The following is a 13,033-nucleotide window of genomic DNA, read 5'->3' as shown; positions in this document are numbered from 1 at the left end:
ACTTATAGATTTTTTCCCATTCTCAGTAAATATGCACTCTAAATTTGAAGAATTTTTATTAAAGAGGCCCTCTCCTTCCTGTCTAGCCTTCAGGCCCCACAAACCTGCTCCAGAACAGAAACCGTTCTAATCCTCCCAAGCAAAAGCAATCCTCCTCTCCCTGATGGCTCTGGCAGACTCGTTCAGGGAAGCCATTTCCCCCCAGGTCCAGATGGAGTGAGGAACACACAAGAGCATCCACTTACGCAGCACTTCCCTGAAGTGGGCATGGTCTCTAAGCACATGAACATCGATTAGCTTGCCTGAGCTCCGCAGCCCTTCTCCAATGACAAGGGAGGAAACTCAGAGGCTCAGAGAAGCCAAGCACCTTGCTCCTGTCCATCAGGCGAGGGAGCAGCAGAGATGGCCTTGCTCTGGGAACCTGGCTTCGGGGTCCAGGACGCTTTAGTGCTTTTCCATATGACTAGACGCTGGTGTGGGAGATGGAGCTCATCCCTGGCCCCGATTCTTCACACCCTGTAGCCACACTCCGCCACGTAACTTCATGGCTCCTCCCACCGAAGAGGTGGGACACATCCCAGAACTGCTCTGAGTTCAGCTGTGGGACTCGCTTTCCCAGTGGAAGGTTCGCACGTGTGATACAACCAGGTCCATGAGAAAATATCTTTGTGTCTGCGTTGGTTCTCTCATGCGCCTGCCACGGACGTCCCCAGGCCAGACTGCTGGTCCCGGGAGGAAGATGACAGGCACATGGAGCAGAGAGTATGACGGTCTACAAATTCATGAGCTACAGAGATCCTTTACCGCACGATGCGGTTTCACAGCTGCCTGTCCCACAGCAGAACCGTGGCAACGTCTGTGGCTACAATGACCTACAGTGACACACATACAAATAATCCCGCAATTTATCCGGATTTGACATATGGTGAGGACAGTCTGATTACTTAAAAAAAGATGTAACATAGGTAAATCAGAGACATGCTCCATTCACTCAAAGACACTATTTATTTTGCTAAAGTCAAGCAGGACGATGTGCTGAGAGGTAAGTGGTAAGCGTTGAGCATGAAATATGTACACATTTTCCACAGTGGAAGGCAGGATAAAAGCCACAGCAACGCCCCTGACCGACATCTCGCGATACAGAGCATTCCAGAGCTGAGCTATGACAGAGGGGGCAGGAGTCAGCCGCCACCTAAGAATGCCAAGGGCAGAACATTAGCACCAGATTGTTGCTGTATGCAATAATACAGCTATAGACAAAGTTATGTACATCGACTCACTGCAATCTTTGGGTCCCTGCTAACCAGATGTTGAAGAGGCAAACAGGGGAAGGGCACAGGACAGTAATGGTGACGTGCTTCGCTGAAAGCGTAGTAGAGCTCTACATATTGCTATGTATAAGAGAACGTCCTCCAAAGACCTCAAAAGGCTGGATACAGACACATTAATTCTACTATTCACATTTTACATATTTATCATCAAAATGATTCACAATACTGTATTTGAGGGGAAAGAATCACAGATAAAAGCTTTGTCTAAATTAAAAGCAAAATGCACTCAAATTACTGTGGTTGTTCCCCTGGGGGAGAATGATGGAGGTCCGTGGACAGCCAGCTTCACCTTTTCTGAAGTGACCAGTTTTCATAGCAAGGGGCTACACCAGGAGGGAAGGAGGACACTTCATTCGCAGCATGGGGATTTTTCAAGTCAGAAATAGCTTAATTCAATAGGAATGACAGCTTATGAAAAGGTATTTATCTTTTTGGCATGGGTGGGTTTGCCAAAAAGAGTGTTTATTGCCTGCATTACTGAAGCCTGCCAGTTTGGACCCCTCTATGGGGGGCACAGACACCCATGCTGTGGCTCAGGAGTCCAGCTCACCCCCTCTGGCTCAGGAAGTATAGACACCAGTCAGTTAAGACATTGGTGCGCAGGTGTGTTTTGGTAAGGCAATGGTCACTGCTGACAAAGGGACGTCTCCCCACCTGCTGGAAAACTTTTATGGCAATACGGGGAAAACAAGGATCTAAAAGATCCCTCAATCAAACAAATATCCGGATATCATCTCAACATGAAGTTATCCAAGGGGTTCTCCTGCCCTTTATCAGGCACCGAATCAGATGAGCATCTGTAAGCAGCATGCCGGGTCTGCAACGACGTAGATAAAACATACGTTATAACCAAGCCATTGGTGGTTGAACATCTTTCCACGCGCCGATTTGCCATGCGTACCTACATCCTCTTTGGTGAAGTGCCAAGTTAAGTCTCTTGCTCATGTTCTAACTGGGCTGTTTGTTCTCTTACTGTGGAGTTCTGTAAGTTCTTTATATGTTCTTATTATAGATCCTTTGTCACATACGTGATTGGCAAATCTTTTCTCCCAGTCTGTGACTTGTCCACTGGAAATGGACAGCATGACAGTGTTTTCTTAGTGAATAGACTTCCATTAGAATCTTGCCATTTCAACCAGTAAAAAGGGCACAGAATCTATAAACTCTGTGGCTGAAGAAGATCAGGTTTAGGGGTTGTAGAGTCCATAGGACCCCTGAAAAACCAGAGGAAAGGTTCTTACAAGTAAATGGAATGTAACCCTTATGGCCTGGTAGCAGATTTAAAGAGACAAGTAGCCAATTATCATTAAAAACCCTATGCACACTGAGTAAGTGTCCTGGGGATAAAGTAATTTCGGAAATCTGCTATTGCTGTCAGGAAACATGTCTAGCAAGCACATCACACTACTGGACACACTATGAACAGAGTTAATTTCACTTTGCAGGGAAACACCCCCTGAACCGTGATACCAGTACTAAAGCTATTTGTTTTGTGCGTGTGTTTTAAAGCATGCACACTCTTTGTGTAAGTGGAGATTTTAGAATGAGTGAACCCGACACGTAGGTTGTTCATTTCACAGTTGGTTTTTCACCAGTCGGAAACGATTCACCTTTCCAAAATGTTAACACATGAGCATCACAGATCATCGTGGTTTTTGCTGGGGGACAACGAAGGAGGGACAACGAATGGTCCATACCACCGGACGAACAGGGAGAACACGTGGCAGCCCATGCTTTGGATGAATCACAGGACAAGACGTGCGCCAGGGTTTCCCCTCTCATGCACCTTACAGACTCGCTCGGCTTCCTTCCCGAGCGGTTGCTTCAGGATGTGAAGACGGGAGGAAGGGCAGACCTACCCGTGAAAACGACCCCTTGCATGCACCACGCGACCAGAGCCCACAGTCTAGACTGCACCAAGTCGCCGTCCACCGGAGCCCGCTGCCACGTGCGCTAACTTGCAAAGGAAAAATGGCTAATGGTGAGACATTCTGCTCCGCATTCAAAAGGGAAACTAAAAAATTAAATAAACCATCGCAAACACACACGGAAGTTATTGCTTTCCTAACAGCCATTTTGCTACCGGAGGATTTGCGCTACAGGAGATTATAAATACAGGCTGGGGTTTCTACTTGCATCCTCAGGAACGGAGCTCCCAGGGCCAGTCTCTGCCCCTGCCAGGGAGGGCCCCTCTTATTTGCCTCTTTCGGGCTGAAGGCTGTCGAACAAGCACTTCAGCTGCTCTTCGCCCAGGTGTATCTTATCTTCCAGTTCCCGCTGCTCGATGATGAGGGCGGACTTCATCTTCACAAAATGCTCATAGTCTGCCAGGCTCTCCTCGCTGAGGTAGCTGGCCAGGATGTCGAACACGATGCGCTCCCGGCGGTCCAGGTTCTCCTTCAGTTCCTTGGCGTCCTCGTGCTGTTGGATGAGCACCCGCTGCTTCTCGAGCAGCGACTGCTGTGGAGAGAGAGAGCGAAACGAGCCGGTTGAGGAGCAGGGCTACAGCAAGAGCTGCGGCCAACAGCTCGACAATGCCGGCAGGTCCTGTGACGCCGAAGTCAGGGACCAGAGATCCCATGGCGTCCACACGGGAATACCTGGGGCGGGGACGGAGCGCACTCGGTGGCCCCAGCAGGCTCTGGCCCCAGCCCTCCCGTAAGCGCTCCCAGGCTTGTCCCGCTTCTACTTCTTCCCAGTGGCCTTGGCCTTGAAGGGCTCAGAGAAACAGCTGTGATGGGAAGAGCAGTCCAGCCACAGACAACTACAGACTTTCGAGAAGCTCGAAAGGTATACAGGACTTAGGGATCCCAGGTGGGTCAGAGACCTGTCTGTGACAAGACTTCGGGGAAGTCGGCAAAAGGAATAGATGCTAAAGAACTTCCAGAGCAGGATTCCTAAACCCTTCTGGCAGGAAGAAGAGCCTCTGGGCAAACTTGCAGAAGAACACAGGTGAGGGAGCGAGGACAGGCAGAAGAGATGCAGGGCGATGGGGGAGACTCCCTGGCTCCTTATAAATGTCCCGCCCTGGGGCGGGGCACAGACAACCCCAGTCCCCAAACGTGGCACTCAGAGTCATTCTCTGTCTACAAAATACACACCGAACTGTCCCGACCATCTCCGAGTTTAATGAAAACTAAGAAAGGAAGAGCTGAACGCACGAAATGTCTTCCAGTCGTCAGCTGGGGGTTCGTGTCCTCAGTGTGACCTTCACCTGGGCACCCGGACAGCCACTCTGGTGTTCCACCACTCTGCAAGTTGGCCACGGACAAGTTACCGACAGCCACGCGTGAGCATCTCGGACACGGCAGTGCTTTGCAAAACACCCATGCGCAGGAAGAGCGCTGTTGGTGTGCAGCTTTCCAGGACGTACCCGGGACCACACCGCCGTGTGGGGCATCCTGGCCACCCCCGCGGGACATCTCCATCTCCACGTCAAACTAACAGACACGGAAAGAGGGGAGGCAAAGCAAATTTGTTCCAATGCAAAGGAAAACAGATGTTAACGGATTCTAGAAGTCCGCCTGGGCTGTTAAAATCAATTGGGCTGACTGGTGACAGGAAGCTGCAGAGACTGGGGGGAGGACCAGATGTGTCTGCTTCAACCCACATATTCATTTTCTATCTGGAAAGATGGAGGGAGCCTTATAAAACCTCCCTCTGTGTCTTTTAACTGGCTACCATGTCCGCCTCTGAAAACCTTAGCTTCACCAAGCTGCGACTGCCTGACAGACTCCCCTCCAATGGCAGCTATGCTGGACACAGGACCACTGCACTGCACCTGGCCGTGGCAATGAGACACCGCATTCGGGGGGACCCCCAGGATGTGGTGAGGGCCACCAATGTACGGTACCTATAGTCTGGTATCCCGGAGGACCACGGGCATGGTCCTTACTGTTGTGACTCCTTCTAGCATCCCCTCAATTTTTTTTTTAAAAGATTTTATTTATTTATTTGAGAGAAAGAGAGAGCATGAGCAGGGGGAGGGGCAGGGGGAGAGGGAGAAGCAGACTCCCCGCTGAACACGGAGCCCGATGCGGGGCTCGATCCCAGGACCCTGAGATCATGACCTGAGCTGAAGGCAGACGCTTAACCAACTAAGCCACCCAGGCGCCCCTATCATCCCTAAATTCTAAATAGTCTCTGTCCGTTGCACACAAAGAGAGGGAAAGATGGATTAAAGATGGGCTGAGCTGCAAAGACCATACTCCTTTTTCCCTTAAATCAATACTTGAGAATATGCCAGTTACATATAAATAAATCTCTCTTTCCTGTTCATGTTATTTTCCTCTTTTCAGATACACCTGGCAAAGATGGGGAAAACAGCCATATGGAATCTGAACATCACCCAAGGGTCCCAGTTATTTCTTAAATGCTTATATAGTATGTTCAAATGGTAGTTCCTTAGCTAAGCACAGAACTACATCAGTCTGAAAGGCACACCCTAGAAGATTTATGTGGCCGACACCACTCTCACGTGGAGTAAGGGAGAGGGGTGCCTCTTCTGCTCCCCGTTCGGAGAAGCTAAGGAGTCTTATTAATAATAAAGATGATAGTTTGATGGCCTACTCACTGAATCAAACTCAACGTTCTGCTGATATCTGACCCAGGAAGGAAAGCCAATGAGGTAGATATTACTTCCCGTTTTTGCACGTGAAAAACCGAAACGTAAACCCACTGAGAGACATGTTCCAAGCTGCACACCTCAAGAAAGGGAGAAAAGGGGGACAGCTGGGTGGCTCAGTCGTTAGGCATCTGCCTTTGGCTCAGGTCATGATTCCAGGGTCCTGGGATCGAGCCCCGAATCGGGCTCTCTGCTCCGCGGGAAGCCTGCTTCTCCCTCTGCCTGAGCTCCCCCTGCTTGTGCTCTCTCTCTCTCTCTGATAAATAAATAAAATCTTAAAAAAAAAGAAAGGGAGAAAAGGCAGACAAGTCCTTCGGCTCCTTCCAGACTGCCGTGTGCACCCCTGTTAAAAGCAGCAAGAACACTGAATTCCACGATCACTGAGTGCTTGTAATCTGTCAGAGTAGCCGAGCGCCACTTCCACGTAGTCAAGTGAAAAAGACGATTTCTGAGGAAGACACCGTTACTAGTAAGGATCACTGGGAACGGATGAAGAGATGTCACAAGGAACCCCCAGGTCTTCCCAAACATCACGGCAGCCCTGCCATCCAATGACAACGGTGCTCAAGGCCCCGTGCGCCCCAGCAGCACCTGTTTGTGTCCATTCCATGAAAAGAGATGGAGAGCTCTGGACGGGCTGCCTAGGAGCTGTGCGAGGCTTCACGGTGTGAACTCACAACACCCCGCGCACGACCTTCCCACGCTGTACCTACCCGGTCACCAGGAGAAGTACTGTCGTCCAAATTATTGAGGGCATTTTCCACGCGGGCCAGGCGGCCGGACAGCGACAGCAGAAGGTTCACCACTTTGTCCAGGTCCCCAATGAACATCCGGAACTTGTCAAACTCATTGGGTTTGCAGACATCTTTGGCAATGACCTCCACCTCATCCCCAAGTGCACTGTTGGCCTGGATGTCCTCCAGCAGGCTCTCCCGGGCCTCCCGAAGCACCTGCAGCTTGCGACTGATGCTCTCGATGAGCTCCTGCTGTGGGGACACAGGGTGGCGTGCAAACACTCATTAGGGTGGCCCCACCCCGGCCCGTCTAGCCACTGCGGCAGACCCTGTGGTCTCACCTAAGGGACCTGCGTGGAATTCAGCTGAACTGGGTAAGACTTTACTTTGCATCAAACAGTAGAGGACTTATAAGACCAGGGGAAGGATAACTCCTGGTGACATCACTGGCATTTAATTGAGAAATAAAACAAAACACCCTGTTCTCATCCTGTTAGTATCCTAGAAGACAGTGCCGGAGTTGGCCTTCCGGGGCTACTCACAGTATAACCTCATTTCACACTTTTCCTCTGCCAGGAATCTCAGGGCCCATGTGACAGTTTGTGCTTCATACTTTGGAACTTCCCAATTTATTTATTTTTTTAAGATTTTATTTATTTATTTGAAAGAGAGGGAGAGAGAGACACAGACTCCTCACTGAGCAGGGAGCCCGAAGTGGGACTTGATCCCAGGACCCTGGGATCATGACCTGAGCTGAAGGCAGACGCTTAACTGACTGAGCCACCCAGGTGCCCCTGGAATTTTCCCATTTAAAGACTCACATGTACAAAAGCTACTGAGTCTCATGCCCGGTACTGAATTCCATGATTAAAAAGTATGTTCTACGTAGAGCAAGCAGTAAAAGTTAAAACAAATAAAGGGCTGTCAGTAAAATTAAAAGTCCTTTAGAGAAACCTGACTTGAATACGACCAAAGTGCAAACAAGTTACTCATTTTTTTTTAATATGGCAAAATCTACAGAAGACAACTGATCATTTTACCGATTTTTTTTTTAAAGATTTATTTATTTATTTGAGAGAGCGAGAAAGTACATGAGAGGGGGGAGCGTTAGAGGGAGAAGCAGGCTCCTCGCCGAGCAGGGAGCCCGATGTGGGACTCGATCCAGGGACTCCAGGATCACGACCTGAGCCGAAGGCAGTCGCTCAACCAACTGAGCCACCCAGGCGCCCCATTTTACCGATTTTTAAGTGTACTGCTCTGTGGCATTAAGTATGTCCACGTGGTTGTGCAACCATCACCACCAGAACTTTGTCATGTTCCCCAACTGAAGCTCTATTCAATACGAACTCCCCACTCTCCTCTCCCACCGGCCCTTTAAATGATTAGTTTTTAAAGGGCAAACATAAAAACTAAAACATATATTGGGGCACCTGGGTGGCTCAGATGGTTAATTGTCTGCCTTCGGCTCAGGTCATGATCCTGGGGTCCTGGGATCGAGCCCCACGTCAGGCTCCTGGCTCAGCAGGGAGCCTGCTTCTCCCTCTCCCTCTGCCTCTCCCCCTGCTCATGCTCTCTCTCTCTGTGTATCTCTGTGCCTCAAATGAATAAATAAAATCTTTAAAAAAAAAAAAAAACTAAAACATATACATCGGCCGCCCACCTAAAGTGATGCGGCGCCACATGGTCTGACATGAGTGGCAAAGATATCCACCTCCTGTTACATATGGGAAGAATTACAGGGATGGCTCTCAGGGAGAACCACGGGTGAGCCCTGCCCAGGAAAAACCACTGGCTGACGATCACAGACATCTCTCTGCCATTAGGTCCACCCAGAGTAGAACCAATGGGTTTTTCGCGCCTACCCGGTGAGTTCCGAAGAGCCAACGTGATGCCAGCACTCCGCTGGGCCAGCCCCCGAAAGAGACTGAAAACCGACAGCACGCAGGTGCACTGACCCGAATGAAGATGGTATCATTTGCACACTCAAGTCCAATCGGGACTTTTAGCTCACTCTGCTGTAACAAGCAACGCTATATAAAGCGGACCTATGGAAGCCACCCATGCCGCTGTCCCTTGTCCCAGGGCAGTTTACAAACTCCGACCCCAGAGGGAGCCTGCAGAGCCTGCGGGAGAGAAGGCACATGCCCGGAGGGAGCAAGGTCTCCTGACGCTCTCCAGGACCATGTCCACAGCTCCATGGGGAACAGAAACCCCCACCTCGAGGACTGATGTGAAACTGAATGAAATCCCTGCACGTGGCCGCAGCCCAGCAGCCCCCAGTGGGTGCCCCGTACTCAGCAGGGGTCAGCAATACTGGGAGTGAGCGGCGAGAAGCTGCCCTGATTGAACACTCAACGGTCAGGTCCAGACCGCCTGTCCCGATAACTATTTAGGTGGGAAAAGTCCAACCGCGGCGGGAAAGACGCTGAACCACGAGCATAGCATGGCATGCTTTGTAGGAGCTGATCACGTGGTAGCTCTGTCTCAGGACGAGGCACTGACGGAGAATCTCCATCTAGCATTTATGGGTCCACACAAATACATAAAAATAAGCCCGCAGATCCGAAAGCCATGGCCTTTCCTCAGGGCTGCTCAGGAAGTTAAGGCATTTTCTTCCCTCAGTCAGTTAAAACCGTGCGTGTCTACCATTTCGTTGATGTTTTCTCTGAGTGTGGGAGTCTGAGTGTGCTCACGCTTGCGCATCTGTGTCCCTACCTGTCTGGCGAGAAGCTTTAAATCAACTTTGAATCCCACAGCTAAGATGGCTTTTTTGCACATATTCGTTACTTGAGGGAGAAACAGAAAACAGAGTATAGGGATGGAGAACTTTCCAAATTCTTGCCCGAAGCCAATCCTAACTTGAATGAATACCTCAAGCAATTTAGAGGATTGTGGATGTATGAGGCCTGGCCAGTGTTACTGGTAATTCTTCGGTGTCATTATTCTTCAGCAATTATCATAACGAAGATTTCATGCCAATGCATGAAAACGTGCCTTCAAACCTGCAGTATCAGCTGAGCTACTTGAAACTGGGCGTTCTGGAAGGAGCCCAAATTCCTTTGATTGCTTTATAGGTCCTGCATGAGTTTTTATTAGAAAGACCCTCCCCTTCTTCCTTAAAGGGCCATTATAAGCAGCACAGACACTGACTGGATTCAAAGATCTTGGGATGAGGCCTGGCCCCGGCAGCACAGGAAATAATCACTCTCAGCCCCAGCCTGGGTGCAGAGGGCCTCACGCGCCACATCAGATGAGCCTCACGCAAGCCCATCTGCTTCCATTTCGCAGCCCGTGGCATTCGGGGAGGCCTGGGCCGAGAGCGACTGGTGGCAGAGACCAGCCCCCAGGGCTCTCAGCAGGTGCAACGCTGCTTCTTACCTCTGTTCAGATGGCCCCAGACACCTAACTTTTGTCCCACTCCATGGGGAAATGAGGTCTTTCCTCTCTGGGCCTGGCGGCCACCTCTTGGGTCCAGGGAGAAACCGTAACCCTGAGATTCTAGACGTTGACCAATGAGTGTGTTTGGTTCTCCTGAAGAACCTCGTAACTCCACCAGGGCGCTTTCTGAGCAGGGTCTGCCTGAGCCACCCCAGGTACAAAAACGTATTCATCAGTCTTCCCAGCATAATGCTTCCAACCAGACACCAGAATGCTCTCACTGCTTGCCTGCACGGGGCCTTCCGTTCTCTCTTGCCTGTGTCCTTAGTCTTCTAAAACTCGGGCTCACCCGCTGCGGCACTTGGCTCTGTGAGCACACAGGGATGCTGTGACCATGACAGCTGAGGCCCCTCGGGGAATGTCCGGCACACAGCGGACTCGGGGTCACGGCCCGCCTGCACCTCCTCCTTTCCCCTGTGCACACGTCCCACAACCACATGACACAGTATACTTGTGTGTCCTGGAAGGAAGGCTGCAAACACGGCAGCAATCGCCTTTGTCAAACCAAGCCGAAAAGCGGGATTCCCGAGTCACTAACACGGCACGGAACTGTGATTTCTAGCACTTGCCATCTACGGGGTAATCGCTTGACAGGTGCATGTTGAGCGAAATATGTCGGTCCACTTAAGAGTTTAGTCACGGGGGGGTGGGCGGGGCGGGCACACTGTCAGGAGGCAAGTTCACAGGGATTCACCTCTCTCTCTTTTAAAAATATTTTTTATTTATTTATTTGAGAGACAGAGAGCATCAGCAGGAGGAGGGGCAAAGGGAGAGGGAGAAGCAGGCTCCCCACTGAGCAGGGAGCCCGATGCGGGGCTCGGTCCCAGGACCCTGAGATCATGACCTGAGCCGAAGGCAGACGCCCAGTCGACTGAGCCACCCAAGTACCCCAGGGACTCATCTGAATCCCAAAGCAGCCATCTGAGGGGAGGCGGTGCCCCAGCACCTTGTGCCTCCCAAAAGCAAAACAAGAAAGTGCCACAGAGATGAAGGGAGGCCCTCAAATTCATCATAGCACGAGGAACAAGGGCACATCGTAAAGCGCACGGTCATCTACATCTACGGCCAGGACTGAATTAGAACTGTGCAAAGTGTACATTTTTTTTCTAGTTTTATGAGAGGAACTAAAAACATTTTTGATTCTTTATTTAAAAAACAACAACATCAACCACAACGGAAAATGCAATCCTAAACCAGGACCAAAATGCTTATCTTCCATTTCCTTCAATTCCTTGAACCAGAAAGCTACTGTTTCCCAAACTGAAAGTAATTTTCTTTTGTGCATGGGTCACGATATTTCTTCTATTATATCTGAAATCAACCCATGGTATTTTTTAAACCACTAACGATATAAGCAGACTTCCAGCAAAATCTTTTGCAAAGATTTTTGTTAAAAAAAAAAAAAAAGTGTTTTTTATGGAAGTCCTTTTCCAAAGTGCTGAGCATATGGAAAACATTAACAAAATGCTGGTTCCCTCCTTTCCTTTTCCTACTACTAGACAGGCTCAAGCCTTTGGAATAAACAGTACATGGTCCCCTCTGAGACAGACTTTCTTTGGCAAGTCCCTCATCCCTTTAATGCTATTTTTTTATTTTTATTTTTTTAAAGATTTTATTTATTTATTTGAGAGAGAGAGAATGAGAGAGAGCAAGCACATGAGAGGGGGGAGGGTCAGAGGGAGAAGCAGACCCCCTGCCGAGCAGGGAGCCCGATGCGGGACTCGATCCAGGGACTCCAGGATCATGACCCGAGCCGAAGGCAGCTGCCTAATCGACTGAGCCACCCAGGCGCCCTATTTTTTTTAATTTTTAATTTAATTTATTTAAATTTAAATTTTTATTTTATTTAATGCCATTTTATGTATTTTTAAGTTTTCCTAGAAAAACAGGTAATCCCCTAGACGGCACAGGTCTGGCATGCTGACATCGATACTGAGAGCAGTAATTCTGTCCCTAGCACAACCTCCGGGCGCTCACTAGTCCCTGACCTCATTCCGACTTCATCGCCAATCCTCCATTCCTCGTCCACACAGCTCCCGCCACTGGCCCCTGCTGCTTCTCCAACATGTTGTGAGGCTCCCACCTGAGGACCTTAGCACTGGCAGGCCCCTCTCCCTGCAGGGCACCCAGACACCCACACGGCTTACCCTTCACACACCACCCTGCTCACGTTCAGTCATCACCTCATCCGGGCCCGCTATCATCACATCCCTTTGTTTCGCTCCATTCCTTCATCGTGTTTTAATTCTCTTACCCTGCAAGGTACTACGCTCAGGGTTGGCAAACTCCTTCCGTAAAGGGCCAGACAGCGAAGACCTTCGACTCTACAGGGCCGCACGGTCAGGGGCGACCACTCAAGTCTGCTGCTGAGGTGTAAAAGTCACCAGGGCGCACAGATGAACGGATCAGTGTGGCTGTGTTTCCATAAAAGGTCTTTTATCAAAGCAGGTGGTGGGCCACGGATGGTCCGCAGGCTGTAGCGAGCTGACCGTGTATTGTATACGTGTTTTTGTGTTGGCTGAATGTAAGCTCCCACTCAGGGAAGGCAGGGAGAACATGTGAGTTGCTAGAGGTCATACAATTAAGTCCCTAGAATTTACTGTTATTTATCTTTTAAAAGATTTTATTTATTTGAGAGAGAGAGAGCAAGTGAGCACGAGTGTGCGCCCTAGTCCCTAGATTTTAAATGGGATAGAAGGGACATATCATATGAACTTTTTGAAGGAGAATGGTACCCACTTAATATGACCTTGGATCTTACTATACAAAGATGGTAAAGAGGGGCGCCTGGGTGGCTCAGACGGTCAAGTGTCTGCCTTCAGCTCAGGTCACGATCACAGGGTCAGGGGATCGAGTCCTGCATCGGGCTCCCTGCTCAGCGGGAAATCTGCTTCTCTCTCTGCCCC

At 49.8% G+C, this 13,033-nt stretch overlaps 1 protein-coding gene across 2 annotated transcripts in view; it reads right to left on the bottom strand.

Annotated features, from left to right (window-relative positions):
* Nucleotides 1-986: 986 nt before the first annotated feature.
* Nucleotides 987-13,033, bottom strand: part of SHROOM2 (shroom family member 2) — a 146,737-nt gene continuing 134,690 nt past the window's right edge. The window contains exons 9-10 of one of the 2 annotated variants that reach the window (XM_035029682.1): nucleotides 6,669-6,941; nucleotides 987-3,791 (exon numbers count right to left, since the gene is read on the bottom strand). In XM_035029682.1, the coding sequence (XP_034885573.1) occupies nucleotides 3,525-3,791; nucleotides 6,669-6,941 (540 nt within the window). In that variant the 3' untranslated portion in view covers nucleotides 987-3,524. The remainder of the gene's footprint in view (nucleotides 3,792-6,668; nucleotides 6,942-13,033) is intronic. The other variant, XM_035029683.1, reaches the window with a different exon arrangement.

Source organism: Mirounga leonina, unplaced genomic scaffold, assembly GCF_011800145.1.
Source record: "Mirounga leonina isolate KUSES-001 unplaced genomic scaffold, KU_Mleo_1.0 Mir_268, whole genome shotgun sequence".
Taxonomy (NCBI): domain Eukaryota; kingdom Metazoa; phylum Chordata; class Mammalia; order Carnivora; family Phocidae; genus Mirounga; species Mirounga leonina.
The sequence above is the reverse complement of the archived record's forward strand: the minus strand, read 5'-3'. Positions and strand labels throughout refer to the sequence as shown.